The 22,571-nt window shown below is 37.8% G+C and overlaps 1 protein-coding gene across 47 annotated transcripts in view; it reads left to right on the top strand.

Annotated features, from left to right (window-relative positions):
- Positions 1 to 22,571, top strand: part of SLMAP (sarcolemma associated protein) — a 156,536-nt gene that overhangs the window by 47,380 nt on the left and 86,585 nt on the right. For 28 of the 47 annotated variants that reach the window (XM_042236040.2, XM_060402332.1, XM_004018364.6 and 25 more), the window contains exon 3: positions 17,276 to 17,423. In XM_042236040.2, coding sequence (XP_042091974.1) covers positions 17,276 to 17,423 — 148 coding nt within the window. Of the gene's footprint in view, positions 1 to 15,652; positions 15,723 to 17,275; positions 17,430 to 22,571 lie in introns of all 47 variants that reach the window. The other 19 variants (XM_042236037.2, XM_060402329.1, XM_060402330.1 and 16 more) reach the window with 2 other exon arrangements.

Genomic DNA, 22,571 nt, shown 5'->3' with positions numbered 1-22,571 from the left:
ATTTATAAATAGGGATTTATAAATAACTCTATAGCTAAATAAGCAGGATGACAATATACAGCCTTGACTACGTCAAGGCTGTATATTGTCATCCTGCTTATTTAACTTATATGTAGAGTACATCATGAGAAATGCTGGTCTGGAATAAGCACAAGCTGGAATCAAGATTGCCAGGAGAAATATCCCATAACCTCAGATATGGAGATGACACCACCCTTATGGCAGAAAGTGAAGAAGAACTAAAACGCCTCTTGATGAAAGTGAAAGAGGAGAGCGAAAAAGTTGCCTTAAAGCTCAACATTCAGAAAACGAAGATCATGGCATCTGGTCCCATCACTTCATGGGAAATAGATGGGGAAACAGTGGAAACAGTGTCAGACTTTATTTTGGGGGGCTCCGAAATCACTGCAGATGGTGACTGCAGCCATGAAATTAAAAGACGCTTACTCTTTGGAAGGAAAATTATGACCAACCTAGACAGCATATTCAAAAGCAGAGACATTACTTTGCCCACAAAGGTCCGTCTAGTCAAGACTATAGTTTTTCCAGTACTCATGTATGGATGTGAGAGTTGGACTGTGAAGAAGGCTGAGTGCCGAAGAATTGATGCTTTTGAACTGTGGTGTTGGAGAAGTCTCTTGAGAGTCCCTTGGACTGCAAGGAGATCCAACCAGTCCATTCTGAAGGAGATCAGCCCTGGGATTTCTTTGGAAGGAAGATGCTAAAGCTGAAACTCCAGTACTTTGGCCACCTGATGCAGAGTTAACTCATTGGAAAAGACTCTGATGCTGGGAGGGATTGGAGGCAGGAGGAGACGGGGAAGACAAAGGATGAGATGGCTGGATGGCATCACTGACCCGGTGGACGCGAGTCTGAGTGAACTCCGGGAGTTGGTGATGGACGGGGAGGCCTGGCATGCTGCAATTCTTGGGGTCGCAAAGAGTCGGACACAACTGAGCGACTGAACTGAACTGACTATAGCTAAAGGATTGGTCAGAGAGGTTAAATCACATGCTCAAGGTCACACAGTATGTTAGGTAATGGAGCTTAGACTCACACCTTTAATGTTTTCTCTGTTTAATGTATAGTACATTGTTATTTGGATGTAATACAATTTGGCCTGCTGCTGCTGCTGCTAAGTCGCGTCAGTCATGTTTGACTGTGTGCAACCCCATAGACGGAAGCCCACCAGGCTTCTCTGTCCCTGGAAATCTCCAGGCAAGAACACTGGAGTGGGTTGCCATTTCCTTCTCCAGTACATGAAAGTGAAAAGTGAAAGTGAAGTTGCTCAGTTGTGTCTGACTCTTAGTGGCCCCATGGACTGTAGCCTACCAGGCTCCTCTGTCCGTGGGATTTCCCAGGCAAGAGTACTGGAGTGGGGTGCCATTGCCTTCTCCGAAAGTTTGGCCTATCCTACAGTAAATCAGAGCTCAACAGCTTCCATTCTAGAGCGTGAATTATTTCACTTATTCATAATATATTTTAAAAAATCATTTGTTACTTATGTCTGTTGGAACTTTCTGACAGGGACTAAATGTTTTAGACTAGAAAAGATGGAATCAGTAGTGCTCTTTAGAGTATGATCTGAACAATATGGACATAGAGGTTTGGGAATTAGAAGCTTAACTCAGAATAAAGCCTTGATCTCTGATTTAGGGATAGCATTGTTTAGTGAGAAATGTTATCAGAAAGAGAAATCTTGTTAAGATGTTTAAATTTGGCTTCAGAAAGAAAAAGAGGCTTTTAACAAGTAAGGAGTGTGGGTGGGTGAGTGCAAGCAAGGGCTTTTTGGGTCCAAGCACAGCATATTCAAGCCTCAGACCTGGGACTTGTGTAGAAAATTGCTAGTAGTTAAGCAGGGATAGAGAGACTTCCCTGGTGGCTTAGAGGGTAAAGTATCTGCCTGCAATGCAGGAAGAGTGGAAAATCCAGTTTGATAGGGTGATTGAGATCACTTTGAAAGATTTGAAAACTTATTAGAGCTCTTAGATTTAATTGTGATGGCAACAAAGGGTCAACAGCCATTTTACAAAGGGAAACAAAATGATCAGGTTTATGTTTCAGGGTGTAGAGGGTGGAGGGTGTGGAGTCCTAGTCGTCGTCTTGGCAACTGTTGTGGACCTGGGTTAGAAGAACAGTGGGGGAGAGAGGGAGGCAGTGTGGAGTCAAGAGCTGTTTCTGAATCAGAACTTGTAGGAATTGGTGGCATGTTGCATGCCCTTTGGGGTTACTGACATGTTACTACCAATAGTATTTATTATATTTACTGTTTTGTATTTGCTCTAAGTGACTTTGGAAAATCACATGTTCATTCTATTATTAGAGCATGGCTGATGGCTGAATTCCTGTTCAGAGGTGCTCAGGAAATGGTGGGTAAATAATGGAATGAGTCCCAGCGGCTGTAAATAAAACACTCTTAAAATATTTATTTAAATTACTTGTTTGATATCTCTTGAGCAGGCATTTTGTTAAGGGCTGGGGATATCACTGAGATAATAGGGATATCACTTATCTTGATCTTCAAGTGATTTGCTATGGGCATGAGGTGTCTGATAGACCTTGTTTGCTGTTCTTACTTTCTGTGTATTCTTTGGGCATATAATTTAACTTCTTTTTTTAAAATTTTTTATAATTTTTATTAGAGTATAGTTGATTTCCAGGTGGTGCAGTGGTAAAGAATCTGCCTGCCAATGCAGGAGACACAGAGATGCAAGTTCAGTCCCTGGATCAGGAAGATCCCCTGGAGAAGGAAATGGCATCCCACTCCAATATTCTTGCCTGGAAAATTCCATGGACAGAAAAGCCCGAAAGATTACAGTCCACGGGCTCGCAGAGAGTCGGGCGTGACTGAGCACTCACGCATAGTTGATTTATGGTGTTGTGTTAACTTCAGGTGTACAGCAGCGAGACTCTGTTTGACATCTACCTGCTGACAAAGGATTCTTTTCCCATGTAGGCCATTACAGAGTACTGAGTACATTTCCCTGTACTATTCATTCAGTAGGCTATTATATTAGTTACCTATTTTATACATAGCAGTGTGTACGTGGCAGACCCAATCTTAATTTTAACTTCTTACCCTGTTCATGGGGGATACTGCTTATTTCATGGTATTCTGAAGTTCAGTTAAGGTCATATGTATAAAGTGTCTACCATAATCTCTGTCGTAAGCAAATGCTTGTTTTCTTTTAATCTGCCATAGACATGGAAGCTGGGAAACTCAGATTTATTAGGATTTTGTGTCAAACAGGTGATAGAAGGAGCTAGTGAAAGCATTTCTGAAAGAAATTTTAAAAGGTTACCTTTCCTGATGGTTTGGCATCACAAGGTCTGATTGCTGTTTTATTATTTTATTGTGACTGTAGACTGATTACTTAGATAGGTTACTTGCATTTTAGCCTCAACCTGTTGATCTGTAAAATTAGAAAAATCAGTCCTACTTCACATGATGGGTGATAGAAACATTATACACAGTGGATATGAAAGAATCAGACAAACATAAGTAGCATAGTAGAATGGTTGAGATTAAAAAGTTTGAATGTATATTTCTTCCCATTACTAGCTTGAGAGGTGGCCCTTTGGCAGGGTAGTTAACCTGTTTAAGCCCTGATTTCTTTATATGTGGTATTGGGATAATAAAACATCTATGCCCTTGCACTATTTTAAAGAGTAAGTGGGAAAAGACATGAAAATTAGCTTATACAATCAAATGGTAAGCACTCAAAAGCTCATACTTATTGTAAATTATGTGGTGTCCTTTTGATACTTTTGAGCAATGAACTCTTCTCTGTTAACTTTTCTTTGGTTTTGCTCTGTAACTAAAATTTCCATACACACAGGTGAATTCTGGATATAAGGGATGTTGCCTTTCATGGTAGTGAAAGAAAGCTATGATCCTTTTAGAAGAAAACTTCCTAACAGCTTTCACTTTGTCTCTTTAAAACTATGGAAAAAAAATGTTTCAGGCCTTCCTTGTGTTTAACCATAGGTGGCGGTAGAATTTGAATATGATACTTTCTATTATTCAATTTCAGTTCAAAATTTAAAAAAGAGTTAGTGACTGTTAGTTGGGGGCATTACCTACATATCCTGAGAAACAGGGGCTGTCATGAGAGATGTTGGGAATAGATTATGTTTGACTACCTGAATCATGTGTGGGCGGAAAAATGGGAGCCTCTGCACTGTTTTCTTTGGTCCCAATAGTCATGTCCCATTTCAGCCAAAAAGATTATTTCATGAATTGCATCACTGTATTTCTATGTATTTATTTATAGCCCTCAGTTACTTTGTTACCTTTTCTCTTTTGAAGTAGAATTATTATAATTTTTAAAGAACTTACCTATGGATGTATGAATTGTCAAAGCCTTGAGGAGACAAATCTCTTGAAGAATTAACTGTCACTAAAGGTGGGAATTGATGCTTTTGAACTGTGGTGTTGGAGAAGACTCTTGAGAGTCCCTTGGACTGCAAGGAGATCCAACCAGTCTATTCCAAAGGAGATCAGCCCTAGGTGTTCTTTGGAAGGAATGATGCTAAAGCTGAAGCCCCAGTACTTTGGCCACCTCATGCGAAGAGTTGACTCATTGGAAAAGACTCTGATGCTGGGAGGGATTGGGGGCAGGAGGAGAAGGGGACGACCCAGGATGAGATGGCTAGATGGCATCACTGACTCGATGGACGTTAGTTTGAGTGAACTCTGGGAGATGGTGATGGACAGGGAGGCCTGGCGTGCCGCGATTCATGGCGCGACTGGGGGACTGATCTGATCTGAAAGGTGGGAAGACACGAGTAAAGAACAAGGTGCCTTAAACATTAAAATTATATGCCAACCTGAATGGTTGTGCTTAAAGAATGGAAAAGTCCATCATAGTTATTTTCATTACCTTTTAAGCATTGTAAAAAGTTGGGAATGTTCTTCTATGGGGGGCAGATGTACTATTTGCATCTTTTAACATTTCCATTGAATTTGTTTGCCAAATAAACTGTTTTGTGTGTGGGCAGTTTTTTGGGTTTTTTCCTTTTCCTAAATAAGCTCTAGATTCCTGTTTTGTCAATTTTGCTGGTCTTTAATGGAAAAAACTTGTGAGTTTCTCCCTCTCCCCTACCTCCTAATGACTATATAAATCATGATCAACTGTCCTAAGATTGCTCCCATAGTTTGCATTAGTAAACAATATGCGGGGCTACAGCCTTTAAATGTAGTTACCTTGTTCTATATTTTACACAGATGTGATCACAATGATTTCATTTTGTGGCAAATAAGACTGTTATTCTTTGGATGAGGTTTTTTAGCTGTCAGGAATAGAGTGGAGGTGCAGTTATTTTTTTATTTCAGCTGATTTCAAGATGGTGTAAGCTAACATTTTGTGAGGAAAATCATGAGCTATAAATTTTTGTCAGAGTATTGTGTACTTAAAGTATCACAATATCCCTTTGCTCTATCCTTAATATGCTAAAATATGTGGTATTTTAATAAGTACATTTTTATTTTAGGTACTTATATGTTGTTTGAAATAAAGATCTCTTGGGGTCTAAAAGATTGAGTTTGGGATTGGTATCTGTTTTTTTAATTACCTCAGTATGAGCTTCAAAGACAAAGTTGAATGCATCTCACTGTGGTTAACACACCAAGAGAGGAGAAAATAATCAGGATTTGTCTGTCAACGCATCAGTTTGGGGATGTAGCAAACAGGTTAATCTCCAAATTAGAAATTGGTGCTGGCTTTCAGTATGGTCATCTCTCAGAACTGTAATGTTCTGATAATGTTTATTTTGCATCTTACTGAGACATCTAATGTACTTTGTCTTAAATTTTCAGTGAAGGACTGTCACAATTTTGTTTGTCTGTTTTAGAAGGGTGTCATCATTCTAGCTGTGTTTTGTATGTTTTGTAATGTTTTACAAAAAATTCCTCCTTCCTACCTTCGATATTTCTTCATAGTCTTATCTCTGTTCCTATGTAGAGAGATAGAAATACTTTTGCTTTCTCTTTCTCCTGTGAGCTGACTCCACAAGAAAGAATTACTTTACAGTGTGTCTTGGATGTCACTTGGAAAAAAAGTGGAAAAAAATCAGTGATTTTTTTCATCAGATGGAAAAAAATCCTGGTGATTTCATAACACTTGTAAGACCTTTGGGTATATGTCAACAAGTTCATTTTAGTTGTACTTGGGAGATTTCATTTTGGTGAGAATATTTTTACCGCTTTTGTGTTTCCCTATAGCATGTGAATAAAACTTTATATTTCCCCCTTCAGTGGCACAACTTAAAAATTCCAGCCTCTGAAACATGTGGTGCTTTGCTAGTCAGGAAGCCAGGAAAGTTATATAAACAAATCCATATTGAACATGCATATAAACTAAGTTTGTGTACTCTAAGAAATAACCAAATGGTTGGTGGCATAAAAGTACAAGTTATGGATCTCCCTATTTCTAGTGACTCCCGCTACAGTTCATCCTACACACAGCTGCTCGATTATCAGAGCTGTTGGAATAATCTCCCTAAAACAGTATTTTCATCAAATCCTTCAGCAGTGGCTTCTGTCTGAAGAAATCTGGACTCCTAAGTACAATGCAAAAAGGCCCTCTCTTACAACTTCACTCTTACATTTCCCCACTTTTTCCTTTGATTTTGTGTTTTGTGTTTTTTGTGTTTTGTATGTTTTGTGATGTTTTACAAAAAATTCCTCCTTCCTACCTTCACTATTTCTTCATAATCTTATCTTTGTTCCTATGTAGTGAGATAGAAATACTTTTGCTTTCTCTTTCTCCTGTGGGCTGGCTCCACAAGAAAGAATTACTTTACAATTACTTTATAATTATTTACAAGAATTACTTTGCAGTTGGTTACCCTGTGGGACTGGGTCATATATATATATATATACACACACACACACACACATACTGTAATATCTATTCTTCCTCCTTCTCCTCCTCCTGGCCATTCATTCAGATAATTTCCCTCACTCTTAAGTGCCTCATTAGCAACTTACTGTGTCTAACTTTATTTTCTCACCAACCTCTTAGGATTTGGGTACTTAATTCATATTCTCTGAATTTATTCTCAGTGTAGAGTGGCTCCACATTTGATTTTATGAGTGTGCAGTCTCTCTAGACAGGTGCCAAGTAAACATCAGATAGATTAAGTGATTTGTGTTAATGGTGTAATTAGAGGGGAAATTGACTCTTCCTATTCTGATTGGTTCAGGAAGACTTCATAAAGTGGGATTTCATGAATTTGGACTCAAAGACCAGAGTGTTTAGTCCAAGTAGAAAAGAAGGAAGGCAGTGTGGAGATTTTGAGAGAATAACTATCAAATCTGCAATATCTCTGTGATCATGACAACCTATTTAATATACTCAAGTCTCAGTTTCTTAATCTATGAAGTGGAGATGGTGATAGCTATTTGGTAGGATTGTTGTGAAGATCAGAAGTGCCTGCACATAGCAAGCAGGCAACAAATGGTAGCTATTATTATAGATTAGGGACTCATGGAGTGCTGCCATAAAAAATGATGGAGAAGAAAGCTCCAAAAATTGGTTTCTTCCCCAAGATGACTGTTAAGGAGCATGACTGAAGCAATTATTTTGGAATTCTGGAGTCTAGGCAAACACAGCATCCAGGGGAGTGCTTAATGAAGAAAGAGGCTGGCAGATTTTTGAGAACTTCAGTGTTCTGCATAGTGGCTACCACTTTCCATCTCCTAGCTCTGTGGCAGAAAACTGGGTATAGTGGCCCCTGATTCCTGGTGTGGCTTTGCTCGTCTTTCAGAAATTGAGGTGGTTGTTTTTGTTGCTGCTTTTGATTGCCGAGGGTCTGGCCCAGAGGCTGGCCATTGTTTCAAACCCTAAAGGCTAAAATGACTTCCCTGGCTTCTGCCAAGGGGATTTAAAGAGACATACCCTTTCCCCCTTTTCTTATTGGATCCTGATGTATAAGGAAATCTCTGTCAGGCCACCGGATGACCATGGAGATGACAAAACAGAGACTTCAGTGATAATACATGTCAAGGAATATACTAGTTTGGAAAAGTCAATAAATAAACTGTTGACTACAGCCTTCATCACATAATAATAGCAATCTCTAGGGTTGGAGAGAATCTGATTGCTTTAGTTACCACATTACAATATTCAAAATGTCCAATTCTCAAAAAAAAATTGCAAAGCATATGAAGAAATAGGAAATTATGACCCAATCACAGAGGAAAAAAATGCAGATTGACAAAAGCCATACCTGAGGAAGCCCAGACATTGGACAAAGACTTTAACTATTTCTAATATGCTCAGAATGCTGAAGGAAACCATGGACTACTTAAAGAAAAGCAGGAGAACAATGTGTGGAGAAGGGCGGAAGATCAGTAGAGAGATGAAAATCATCAAAGAACAATAGCTGAAATAAAGAAATCAGTAGAAGATTTTTCAATGACAGATTTGAGCAGGTGGAAAAGGGAATAAAAAAACCTTCAAGATAGGGCAGGACTAGAAAGAAAGATGAAGAAAAATGAACAGTACCTAAGGGACCCATGAGACACCATTAAGTGTACCACCATATGCATTATGTGGCTCAGCTGGTAAAGAATCTGCCTGCGATGTGGGAGACCTGGTTTTGTTCCCTGGGTTGGGAAGATCTCCTGGAGAAGGAAAAGGCCACCCACTCCAGTATTTTGGCCTAGAAAATTCCATGGACTGTATAGTCCATGGGATCTCAAAGAGTCAGACATGACTGAGCAACTTTCACTTCACTGTGCATTATGGAAATCTTAGAATAGAGTAAGAGAGGGGCAGAAAAGAGTTATTTGAAGAAGTAATGGTGAACTTCCCTGGTGGTGCAGTGGATAAGAATCCGCCTGCCAGTGCAGGGGATACGAGTTTGACCCCTGGTCTAGGAAGATCCCACATGCCAAGTAGCAGCTGAGCTCGTGTGTCACAACTCCTGAGCCAATGAGCAGCAAGTTCTGAGTCTGTATGCCGCAACTACTGAAGCCCATGGGTGTAGAGCCTGTGCTCTGAAGCCACCTCAGTGAGAAGCCCAAGCACCACAATGAAGAATAACTCGTATGCTGCAACTAGAGAAATCCCACACAAAGCAATGAAGACCCAGCACAATCTTTAAAAACAGTATTAAAAATTAATGGCTGAGAAGAACTTTATCATTTTAGCTCTTATGTTTAGGTCTTTGATTCATTTTGAGCTAATTTTTGTATATAGTGGAAGGTAGGGGTCCAACTTTTGCAAGCAGTTATGCAGTTGTCCCTGCACCATTTGTTGAGGAAAAGGTTCTTCTCCTGTTAGATAGACCCTGTTCTTTTTCAAGATTGTTTTGGGGTCCTTCGCAATTCCATAAGCATTTGAAGTTTGGTTTTTCCACTTCCCCATAAAAAGGCAGTTGAAATTCTGATTGGGATTGCATTGGATCTGTAGACCACTTTGGGTCCTATTGATACCTTAACAATATTTAGTCTTACAGCCTGTGAACACAGGATGTCCTTCTGTTTATAGGGATATCTCAGAGATGTGGGTTTAGTTGCACACCATTGCAATGAAGCAAGTATTGCAATAAAGTGAGTCACAATTTTTTTAGCTTCCCAGTGCATGTAAAAGTTATATTTACACTATATTAAGTGTGCAGTAGCATTACATCTAAAAAAAAATATGTACCTTAATTAAAAAACAATTCTATGGGGGAAATGATGCTAATAGACTAGTTTGACCCAGGGTTGCCACAGACTTTCAGTTTGTAAGAAATGAAATATCTGTGAAGCACAGTAAAGCTAAATGCAGTAAAACAAGCTATGCCTGTATTTGTCTTTAATTTCTTTCAGCAGTATTTTATAATTTTCATTGTACAAGTTCTTTATGTCTTTGATTAAATTTATTCGTAGGTATTTTATATAGATGCTATTATAAATTGAATTTCTTTCTTAATTTCCTTTTTGGATTGTTCATTGCTGATGTATACACACATTTGATTTTTGTGTGTTTGTCTTGTAAACTGCAACTTTGTTGAGTTTGTTTATTAGCTCTGTAGCTTTCTTGTGGGTTCTGTGGGATTTTTCATATATAGGATCTTGTCATCTGTGAATAGACACGGTTTACTTTTTCCTCTCCAATTTGGATGCCTTTTACTTTTTTCTTCTTGTGTCTAGCTAGAACTTCAGTACAGTATTGTGTCGCAGTGGTAAAAAGCAGGCTCCCTTGCCATGTTCCTGATCTTAGGAAGAAAGCTTTCAGTCTTTCACCACTGAGTATTATGTTAACTGTGAGTTTTTCAAAAATGTCCTCTATCGTGTTGAGGAAGTTCCTTTCAGTCTTAACTTTCTGTGTGTGTGCGTGCATACTTTAAATATCATGAAAGGGTGCTGGATTTTGTCAAATGTGCCTTTTCTACATCAATTGAGGTGATTGGTGGTTTCATTTTTTTTCTTTTTTCTATTTCTGTGGTATATTATATTGGTTGACTTATATTGAACCACTTTGGATAAATCCCACTTTTTCAGCAAGCCAAGTCACTGCTTTTCCAGCATGGGTGAGTTCTGAGTTAGTCCTTCAAGTAGCACCCAGACATGTTAGAGTAGATAGACACAATAATTTGCAGCATGGGTCTGCTCTGCTCTCTTTGAAACCAGGTAGCTGTGTCCCATAGTGGAAATACAGGCTGATATCTTACAGGCTTCTGCTTTATAGAGGGAGGGAAGTAGACAAGGGTAAGGAATGCTACAGCCATTTCCTACCGTTTTTAAGTTGCTTTTTTCTTGATTCAGTGTTCACATAGTCACTGTACAACTTTTGTTTTCCGGAGTTCTGACATAGTTGGTTCTGACTCTTTCAGCATGTATTTCAACGTTTGTGTGGAGATGAGAGGTTGGAGCCACCTACTCAGCCATTTTGCTGATTTTACTTTCTTATTTCCTTTTTGATTCAATTTTTCTCCTTTTTTTCTTTCTTCTCTTAAGGCATTATTTGCTTTACTTAGTTCAGTTTAGTTCAGTCGCTCAGTCATGTCTGACTCTTTGTGACCCCATGGACTGCAACACGCCAGGCCTCCCTGTCCATCACCAACTCCCAGAGTTTACTCAAACTCATGTCCATCGAGTCAGTGATGCCATCCAACCATCTCATCCTCTGTCGTCCAGTCCTCCTGCCTTCAATCTTTCCCAACATCAGGGACTTTTCAGATGAGTCAGCTCTTCACATTAGGTGGCCAAAGTGTTAGAGTTTTAGGTTCAACATCAATCCTTTCAATGAACACTCAGGACTGATCTGCTTTAGGATGGACTGGTTGGATCTCCTTGCAGTCCAAGGGACTCTCAAGAGTCTTCTCCAACACCACAGTTCAAAAGCGTCAATTCTTCGGCGCTCAGCTTTCTTTATAGTCCAACTCTCACATCCATACATGACTACTGGAAAAACCGTAGCCTTGACTAGACAGACCTTGGTTGGCAAAGTAATGTCTCTGCTTTTGAATATGCTGTCTAGGTTGGTCATAACTTTTCTTCCAAGGAGTAAGTGTCTTTTAATTTCATGGCTGCAGTCACCATCTGCAGTGATTTTGGAGCCCAAAAAAATAAAGTCTGCTGCTGTTTCCACTATTTCTCCTGCTATTTGCCTTGAAGTGATGGGAGCAGATGCCATGATCTTTATTTTCTGAATGTTGAGCTTTAAGCCAACTTTTTTACTCTCCTCTTTCACTTTCATCAAGAGGCTGTTAGTTCTTCACTTTCTGCCTTAAGGGTGGTGTCATCTGCATATCTGAGGCTATTGATATTTCTCCCAGCAATCTTGATTCCAGCTTGTGCTTCATCCAGACATTTCTCATGATGTACTCTACATATAAGTTAAATAAGCAGGGTGACAATATACAGCTTTGACGTACTCCTTTTCCTATTTGGAACCAGTCTGTTGTTCCATGTCCAGTTCTAACTGTTGCTTCCTGACCTGCATACAGATTTCTCAAGAGGCAGGTCAGGTGGTCTGGTATTACTCAGTTACTCATGTCCTAATTTTGTACTCATTCCTGAAATTATTCCCCTTTTTTCCTGTTTCTTTTTTGAGTTCTTTCCTACAGTTTTGTAATTGTAATTTATATTTCTTTTCCATGCCTTGAGTTATTTTCTTAATGTCTTTTAGCTTGTTCTGAAATAGTGTAATTTTGATCTGTTCCCAAGGTATGTCTCTCATTATGTGTAGAGAGTGTTGTTTGCTTTTTATCGTTTTTTTCTTAAAATAGCTATGAGATGGGACACTGATATTTTTCTGTTACTCATTTTTATGTAAAATTTGTTTTCCTGAACTTAGAGAAGGGAGTCATGATTCAGGATAACTTTTCTAATGTCACAGAGCTCCCTCTTCTGTTGATTTTGTAAACTGTTTAAAAATATAACGGCTTCCTTTCCCCTTTTCTACTTTTATATGGATCTTTCTTTCCTGTCTCTGTTGTCTCTACCCTGCTCAGTTTTGGTTCCAAACCCTACAGCTTTTGAGGGAAAGCCCTACCTTGGAATGCAACTTTGGTTGGTAGGTTAGTTTTAAGAATTTATATGACTCTGCTCCATCGTTTTTCAGAATTTACCTCACACTCCCTTGTTAGCGTATTGGGCTAAACCTTTCCCATTTTCAGATTCTCTTTTCAAATTTTTTATCATATTGTCCAGTGAATAGACAGTGACTGTTCTGAGATACTCAAGTCCTTCAAATGCCCATTGATCTTTTTGCATCCTCCTGCACAGATGCTGATTTCATGCAGGTCTCGTAACTGTTGATGCTTTTTCCCACTTTTGTTTTGAGTTTTATGTGGATAATTTCCACCTGTTGTTGTATCTGTTCTCCATGGGATTTTGGTTTTACTGTCTTAGTCACTCTTTTTGATTTTAGGTGGTGATTCAAGTAAATTAAAAAATCTGTAATGTAGTATCTGCCACCAAGAGTCCAGGATCCACTCTGCATTCATATTTTAAAATTTCCCTGTATGGACTTGGAATTTCTGGCCTCTCGCTGATGACCTGTCTCCCGTGTTTGTGCTTCATTCTGAAACTTTAAAAAATCTGTTGGTAGTTGGATACTGGAAAACCTGTCAACTTGGAGAAGGCTAGAAAGAAGCAGTTTATCGTTGTAGTAGAAATGAAAGCATTTACACATTGAGGTGAAGTTGCAAGTGGTACAGAACATGTTTGCTTACGGAATGAACAGCAGAAACTTTCTGAAGGCCAAAGAACAAATTATGCAACCTGTGAAGTGCTGTGCTTGTGTCTTTGAAAGTAATCATAATAAACGAGAAACAGGAAAGAGTGACTGATAAGGCAAAGACAGCCTTTCAGTTCAAGGATCGCCATCAATGCCTGATGTGGGGGAGCTTAACTTTAATTCAGGGGAAGGCACAGGGTTAATTGAGGATAAAGCCCGTTTGAAAACAGTGAGAGATGGACTTTGGCCACAAGCTACAGAAGGTTTTATAAATTCAGGGCTCCTGCGACACCTACTCCACATCAAAGTGAATGCCCAGTGGCTAATGCAAACACTAGAGACGGATTGGGCATTCCTTAGGCTACTAGGAAATAAAGATAGTGAAAGCTTCAATAGGATTTTTTTTTTCCCCAGCGAAGTAAAATAATATGGGAGGGGGAAAAAAAAAAAAAAGCCTGATGGAAAAAGGTATCAGCATAGAGGAGAAAGTGATTTCTGGTTGGAAAGTGATAAAGAACCAAATGACATACCTACCAGGGGAAGTACATCCAGGGACTGTTAGCATCGTCACTTCCCAGTCCCTTGCAAACATAGTCACTTCCCAGTCTCTTGGCTTTTTTGCACCTACCTAGTGAAAGTGTGAAAGTCGCTCAGTCATGTCCGACTCTTTGCAACCCTGTGGAGTATACAGTCCATGGAATTCTCCAGGCCAGAATACTGGAGTGGGTAGCCTTTCCCTTCCCCAGGAGATCTTCCCAACCTAGGGATCGAACCCAGGTCTCCCACATTGCAAGCGGATTCTTTACCAACTGAGCCACAAGGGAAGTCCTACACCTACCTAACCTGATAGTAAACAGAATAGCCTTTATACAGTGTAAACTGAATAGTGTCAGATTGTTTCACTGAAGGTGCAGAAACATTTTTAATATCAGTTTTTCACAACACCAAGGGGAGAAGGGTATATCAATATAAATATTTCTGCAGGGAAGTAAACTATTGCTTCTAGCTATGCCCAAGTGCAGAGGCTCTGGGGCACGAATGGAGGTTAGTGGGGAAAATAGTGGGAGTTAATGAGATTGGAGAGGGAACCGTGAGCCAGGTCGTATGGGTTTTATTGGCTGTAATGGTAAGAACTTTGAACTTTATTACAAGATGTTTGGAAGCTGTTAGCAGATTGAGAGCAGAGGAACAGTGAGCAACTAATGTAAACGGTGTTTTCAAGCTAACTAGAGGTCAAAGGTACTATGGGTATGCTTTGGACATAATAATAGACATGTTAGAGTATAAAGAAACTGGGTTAATATTGATTAAGTTCTTTTAATTTGAAAATTTATGGTTTTAGAGTTAAGAGCTACAAATATGAAGTGTTGAGATTTATGTGTGCGAATGTGTACAGAAAAACACACACATTTTTTTGTTTTTCAAGCAAAGCTTGCTAAACAGTACTGAACCTCATTTTATATATTCTTACTTCTGTTCTCTTAGTTTTTTTTTAAACCACAAGTCACAGCCCAATACATTGACTTAGTAAGACACTATTGTTGTTCAGTCCTTAAGTTGTGTCCAACTCTTTGCAACCCCATGGACTGCAGCACACCAGGCTTCCCTGTCCTTCACTATCTTCCGGAGTTGGCTCAAATTCATGTCCGCTGAGTCAGTGATGCTATCCAGCTATCTTATCCATTAGTAACACAACAGTGGATCAGAATTTGAAGTTTGAAAACCACTGTAAATCTATAATCCCCTTATATGGCTTGCCAAGGCACATACAACTGAAAATGACCAAACCAGAATTCAGATATTGCCACATTTCCTAAGAATATATCTATTAAAAAAACACAAAAGCTTGTTTATACAGTGTTTAAGAGGAGGTTCCAGTGTGGAAAAAATCTTGAGGGTCATTGTCCCTTCTTGAGCATGTTGCCTATGCTTATCTCTCAGCTGTGAAATGTTAAGGCCTTTAAATTTCAAATGGACTTGTAAGATATCAACACAATTTTCTTTCCTAATGGCCTGTAATTAAATATATAAACTGCTAGCCAAAGTAACAGTTGGTCTCTCTTGAATTATAAACAGAATAAGTCATTTATAGCCAGCCTGGTGGCCTTTAAATTGTCGCCTAGGAATTAATGAAAAGAAATGTCATTTTCATATTTTCTGCAAATCACTTATTCTTTTGTTGTGTTTCATTTCGGAAGAGGGTTTTATGGGAGGAGTGAAGGATAAATGAAACATGAAGGTCAGTATGAAGTAATGGGGGAAAAATGTCCCTTTTAATTCTGTTATATAAATCCCTGCTCTGTCTTCCATAGCTCTGTGACCTTTGGAAAGATCCTTGCTTGTACCTTACTTTTCTTATGTATAAATGGATATAATATCTATATCATAGCTTTAACATTAAGGTTAAATGAGGGCCTGGTGGTACAACATGTATTTTAATAAATATTAGTTTTCTTCTTTCCTTTCTTCTTTAGGAAGGAATTCAGTGAAAATGTGTTGCTAGAATAAGCAGGGCTGGAGAGTGTAGAAAAATGCAAAAGAAAGGTACATCTTTTTTTATTGGTTGTTCTCTTCCTAGTAAGTCTGTTGTGTGTGATCCCAGTTGTTGATAATTTCTTTGGGGATAGGTAGGTGATAAATAGGTAGGCTTCCTGTGCCTCCAGCTGTCCCTTCCCTTTGTAGAGAGGGGGGATTACCCAAGTGATGAAAGGCAAGTTATAGTGGGGCTAGAAAGTGATACCTTCACAGTTGATTCCAGTATTTTAGTTTCTCGTGTCTTCATTCTATTTATCACAAAGAATTTACTGAAGACATGTCTATCCTGATACCAAGTATGTTAGTTCACTAATAGCCGTTCATATAGGTGCTCAGTTCAGTTCAGTTCAGTCGCTCAGTTGTGTCCAACTCTTTGCGACCCCATGAATTGCAGCACGCCAGGCCTCCCTGTCCATCACCAACTCCCGGAGTTCACTCAGACTCACATCCATCGAGTCAATGATGCCATCCAGCCATCTCATCCTCTGTTATCCCCTTCTCCTCCTGCCCCCAATCCTTCCCAGCATCAGTCTTTTCCAGTGAGTCAACTCTTTGCATGAGGTGGCCAAAGTACTGGAGTTTCAGCTTTAGCATCATTCCTTCCAAAGAAATGTTTACCTACTACCAATTGTCCTTGCCTATGGAATAAATAACACTTCCTTTGCTTTAACCCAGAAATTATAGCAGCAGAGGTACAAAGTCAAAGAGAGATAGGAAGATAAAATTAGAGTTTTGTATAATGACCTTTAAAAAATGTTTTATTGAGATATAATTTGTATGCCATAAATTCAGTCTTTTAAAATGAACAATTCAGAGAGTTGAACAACCATCACCACTATCTAACTTTAGAACCTTTTAATCACCCCAAAATGAAACGTTATACCCATTAGCAGGTCTTCACCCCACCCCACCCCTCCCCTCTTCTGCCCTAACATCTAAACCCCTTGCAACCACTAATGTGCTTTTTATCTCTGTGGATTTGCTTATTCTGGATATTTCATATAAATTGAATTCCATATGTCTTTTGTGACTGATTTCTTTTACTTAGCTTAATGTTTAAAGGTTCATTCATGTTGTAACATAAATCAGTACTTCATTATTTTTATTGCCAAATAATTCATATGGATGTACTACATTTTATTTTCCTATTCATCAGTTGATGGACATTTGGGTTCCATTTTTTGGGCTCTCTTGAATAATACTGCTGTGAACATTTGTGTACAAGTTTTTGTGAGGACATGTGTTTTCAGTTCTCTTCAGTATATACCTCAGAGTGGAATTGAAGGGTCATATGCTAGCTTTACATTCTAACATTTTGAGGACCTTATAAACTGTTTTCTGAAGTGATACACCATTTTGTCCCACTGGATTTTAAATCTCCCACTTTTAAAGTTCTGATTTTATATATAATGGAAAATCTTAGCTGAAATAAGCAATTTGAATTGATAGGGGGAAAAAATTCACCTGTAGTAGTTTGCAAAGTTGGAAGTACTTTTTTTAAAAGTAGGTTTGAAATTATTACTATTAATCTTTGACTCTCTTTTTAAATTTTATTTTTGCAGTTTTATCTTCAAGACACTAAAAGTAGTAATGGTACCTTTATAAATAGCCAGAGATTGAGTCGAGGCTCTGAAGAAAGTCCACCATGTGAAATTCTTTCTGGTGACATTATCCAGTTTGGGGTAGATGTGACGGAGAACACACGGAAAGGTACGGGTATGGATCGATTTTTCCTATTATTTGTCTTGTTAAATTTTTTATTCTGTTGTTTAATGTTAACAAAACATTTCATGCCTGTAAAAGCAATTTAACTGTGACATTTCATGCAGTGAAATGTTGAGTGTCTCACTTTTCCTATTGCTTTTCTAAAATTTTCAATTCTGAAATATTAAATTGTTTATAATCTTTATTACAGCACCAAAACATAGGGCACTGCTGTGTCAGTTAAGAAGCAGTTGGCTGAAGTGACACTATATTTAACCAACAAGAGCTTAAACCGTAAGGATGAGTGTGAAAACGTTAGCCACTCAGTCATGTCCGACTCTTTGTGACCCTATGGATTGTACCCTGCCAGGCTCCTCTGTGCACGGAGTTATCCAGGCAAGAATACTGGAGCCGGTAGCCATTCCCTTCTCCGGGGGATCATTCCGACCCAGGGATTGAGCCTGGGTCTCCTGCATTCTGGGCAGATTCCTTACTTTCTGAGACACCAGGGAAGCCCCAAACCATAAAGATATCTATTATTAACTTATTAACAATAAGCCTGGAAATAGGTTGGTTCAGACTTCGTTCAGTTGGCTCCGTAATGTTACCAATAATCCAGGATCTTACTGTCCAGTCTGTTGTCCTTTATATGTTAGTTTCTTAAGCTTTCACTTGTCATCTCATGGTTTAAGGGTGATGGCTTCAGCCCCAGGCATGATTTTCCCCACACCAGTGTTCTAGGCAAAAAAGATGAGATAGGGACAAAGTACCTTCTAGTGTGACTTTCTTTTTATGTTTGAAAGAACAATCTTTCATAGACTTCTTCCAGCAGATTCCTTTTACTCACTGACTATGTGGGTGCGTCATGTATATAGCTTTAGCTGTAGTTACAGAGAAGCCTGGGAAGGAAGTTACCTGACCAAGGGGAGCAGGAGATCCATGACTAGTGTAGATCAATTATGACTTATCCCTTTGGTTGTGCATTCATTGTTGCCCCAAACAGAATCAGAATTCTTTAGGCAGCTACTACAAATGTGAAATTTCATGTCTCAGTTTCTGAAATTAGAAGTTCTGTGGCTAAATAAATTTAGATTATTTTTACAATTCTGAGGCTTTTTGGCCTTAGCTAGTTCACTGTATAGTTTATGCCTGAAATTATAACGACTGAATCATAAAACTAAAAAAATAGGAACCAAAAGTATGCAATCCCACTTGTCATAGTTTAGTCTGCACAGTGGAATGATTGGTAAGTTTTTCTTTTTGTTTCTCTGAGCATCCTCTGATCTGAATACCCTAAGTTGTTAGTCTCTAACATTTTGCACAGTAGACAAGGGAATCCAGGTGTGATGGAGATGATTATGTGAATATATGTGTCTTAGTTGCCCTGTCATGCCCAACTCTTTGCGATTCCACGGACTGTAGCCTGCCAGGCCCCTCTGTCCATGGGGATTCTCCAGGCAAGAATATTGGAGTAGATTGTCAGTCCCTTCTCCAGGGGATCTTCCCAACCTAGGGATCGAACCCAGGCCTCCCCCATTGCAGGCGGATTCTTTACCGTCTGAGCCACCAGGGAAGCCCTGTATGTATGTATGCGTATACATTTACATAATACAGCTGCAGTATTATTTTTGTTGGGTTTTGTTGGCCTTCTCAGAGTGTTAGGTTTTGATACATGGATGTGTGCAGGGCCAACGTCTTAGGAATTTTCATTTACAGTTGTAAAATAGAAAAGAAAATTTGTATTTTGATGCAAAATATTCAGTACTTACTACTAAGAGAACTCCACTTCTGTATAACCATACTGAGAACAGCTGCAGTGGACACTCTGATATCTCCTGTTGCCCTATCACATCTCCTCTGCTACCGAGTCATTCAGCAAACATTTACTGAACCCCAGCTGTGAATAACCCAGAGAAGGCAGAATTTAATTACATTGTCTTTCTCTCCAAGGAATATCTATTTTCTTGTCTTGCATTTCTCGAAGAGAATTAAGAGGTGTTAATTGGCAGAAGAATGAGGTAATCAGATACATTTAGGAAAAGCTTAGTTAACCAAAGGTAGGCAAGACATCTCAGAGCTTTTAACATGCTAACAAATGGGCAGGTCTCTAAGGGGGTAATTGATTGAATGTAGGTAACTCCAGACCTGTTTCCACTTTTCTTCCTCATCTTGCTGTGCAGGACACTTTAGAAAATACTGTGGAAAACTGAGGCTAAGTGTTAGTACAGTATTATTTCAGCAACATCAGTTCTTGCAGGCTTCTTTGAAAATTTATGTATCTTTTATGCCAACTTTAAGGAAATTAGAAAATTTTCTTCATCATTTAAAATGTTGTTTCTTTTGGCACTTAATTGGCTTGAAAAAGTTGACTTACTTTATGCATGGCCTCTTGGGATTCAGCTATGTCATGAATTGAGTATTACTATTTAAGCATATGCTTTTAAAAAAAAAAAGATGTTCCTCTATGCTAAACATTATATCAGTTGGAAAATCCTTTTGAAATTGTGCAACACTATCAGATATCTGGTGGATCAAAGAAATAAAAAACGAAACTTCAAACTATCTGGAAAGGAAAGGAGACTTACCTACCAAAATACATTAAATCCTTTACTCAGATAAAAATTTACAATCTAAAATTTTTCCATTATTAAAAAAGAAAGACAAACAATGAAGGAACTTGGCACTTAGAATAAATTAGAAAAAAGAACAAGAAAAAGAAGTTTGGAAGAAGAAAAATGAAAAGCAGAAATTAATGAACAAAAAAAATTTAGAAGGGGTAAACAGACCCAAATTCTGGCTCTTTAAAACAAAACAGTAAAATAGGTAGTTCATAAGCCTTGAATCCTGTATAGGTTAAAAAATATAAGGAATGAGAAAGGAGATATAAACAGATATGGGATATACCAAAAGAATTCTTAGAGACTGTTACATGCCAAACTGTGGCAAAAAAAAAAAAAAAGAGTAAATTAATGTTTTCCTGGCAAAATTACCCCAAGATGTAGAGAACTTTCAAGTTAATTTTTTTTAAGAGACTAAAAAAGTTATTAAAAATTGACTAGAAACATACATTTAAAGTTGAATTTGGCCTTATTAAAAAAAAGATAAATCCAGTGTTGTGTAAATAATCCAATATAGGTAAAGGTGAGAAGCTCTGAAAATGCTTTAAAGAAGCCAGCAGCCTTTCATTAGTGCCAAATTCTGATACAGATAAAATACAAAGGAAAAAACCTGTAATTTCATTTGTAAAAACATTCTGGTTAGGACAATAGTAAATTTAGAAGTGAAGCTAGAATAAACAAAAGTAGGATTTACTCTAAGAATGCAAAGATAATTCAATTTGGAGGAAATATGTCAACATCATGCACCAAATAAAGTTGAGAAATATGTACTGTAGAACCAGTGGATGTTGAAAAGTCAGTTGATCAAGTTCAGGAGTTATTCCTAGTGAAAATTGTAAATAAATAGAATGAAAAGAAAAACAAAAATTATAATTAAAACAGAAGAAAAATAGCCAAAATGCTACACACCTGTAAAAATGCAAGAACTAACTTTGTGTATATCAATAAACATAAACCTTAAACATTATCTCAAGAAAATTGCCAAAGAATGTATGTGGTATAATATCCTTTACATGAAACATGAATTCATGTACAACAATGCTCTATTGTGCTTTCTTTTATTATATCAATTAAATTCTTAAAGATCTTTTAAAATTGAAGTATAATTAATTTACCATCTTGTGTTGGTTTCAGGTATATAGCAAAATGGTTCAGTTTTCTGCGTGTGTGTTTGTGCGTGCATTGTTTTTCAGATTCTTTTCCATTATAGATTATTAAAAGATATTGAATATAGTTTTCTGTGCTATGCAATAGGTCCTTGTTGTATATATATTTTATATATAGTACTGTATATATATTAATCCCAAGCTCCTAATTCATCCCCCAACTTCCCCTTGCTATCCCATTTGGTAACCATAAGTTTGTTTTCTATGTCTATGAGTCTGTTTTTGTTTTGTAAATGAATTCATTTATATTATTTTTTTAATTCCATATATAAGTGGTATATGATATTTGTCTTTCTCTTATCTGACTGACTTAGTATGATAATCTCTGGGTCCATTGATGTTACTGCAAGTGACATTATTTCATTCTTTTTTATGACTGAGTAGTCTTTCATTATGTATATATACCACATCTCATGGTTTTCTCCAGATGTATGTTCAGGAGTGGGATTGCAGGATCATATGATAACTCCATTTTTAGTTTTTAAAGAAATCTCCATGTTGTTTTGCATAGTGGCTGTACCAGTTTACATTCCCACCAACAGTGTAAGAGGGTTCCCTTTTCTCATACCCTCTTTAGCTATTATTATTTGTGAACTTTTAATGATGTCCATTCTGACCCATGGGAGTTGATATCTCATTGTTACTTTAATTTGCACTCCTTTAATAACTAGCAATGTTGAGAATCTCTTCATGTGCCTACAGGTCACCTGTATGTCTTCTTTGGAAAAATGTCTGTTTAAGTCTTTGGCCCTTTTTTTGATTGGGTAGTTTGCTTTTTTATTATTGAATTATATGAGCTGCTTACATATTTTGGAAACTAATTCCTTGTCTGTAGCAAGATGCAAGATGTAGCAAATATTTTCTCCCAGTCTTTTCACTTTGTTTATGGTTTCCTTTGCTGTGCAAAAGCTTGTAAATTTAATTTAATTAGGCTCCATTTGTTTATTTTTGTTTTGATTTCCATTTCTCTATGAGACTCTAATGGTCGCTCTCTAATGTTTTTGAACACATTTATAATAAGGATATCAAATTGGAAACTTGAAACGATAAAAAGTAATGTGTGTGGATCTATGAAAAGGATTTTTTTCATCAGTGTGCATAGGATAAAAAACAGTGGAAGGATAATTTTTAAACTGCCCTTCATGCAGGTATTAAAAAGAATACATTAGGACTGTATGAATTGCAGGAATTTCTGTAAGATGTATTGTTATGTGAGGAAAGGATTACTTTTCATAATTTCATTATTTTTAAAAAGTCTCATCAGTCCCTGTACATGTGCCTATATACATATGTGTTTGTATATGCTTATATGAACATGGGAGGAAAACAGAAGAATGTATATATATATATATATATATATATATATATAT

The sequence above is a fragment of the Ovis aries genome, chromosome 19 (assembly GCF_016772045.2).
Source record: "Ovis aries strain OAR_USU_Benz2616 breed Rambouillet chromosome 19, ARS-UI_Ramb_v3.0, whole genome shotgun sequence".
NCBI classification, from domain to species: Eukaryota; Metazoa; Chordata; class Mammalia; order Artiodactyla; family Bovidae; genus Ovis; species Ovis aries.
This window is presented reverse-complemented; position numbering and strand designations above follow the sequence as displayed.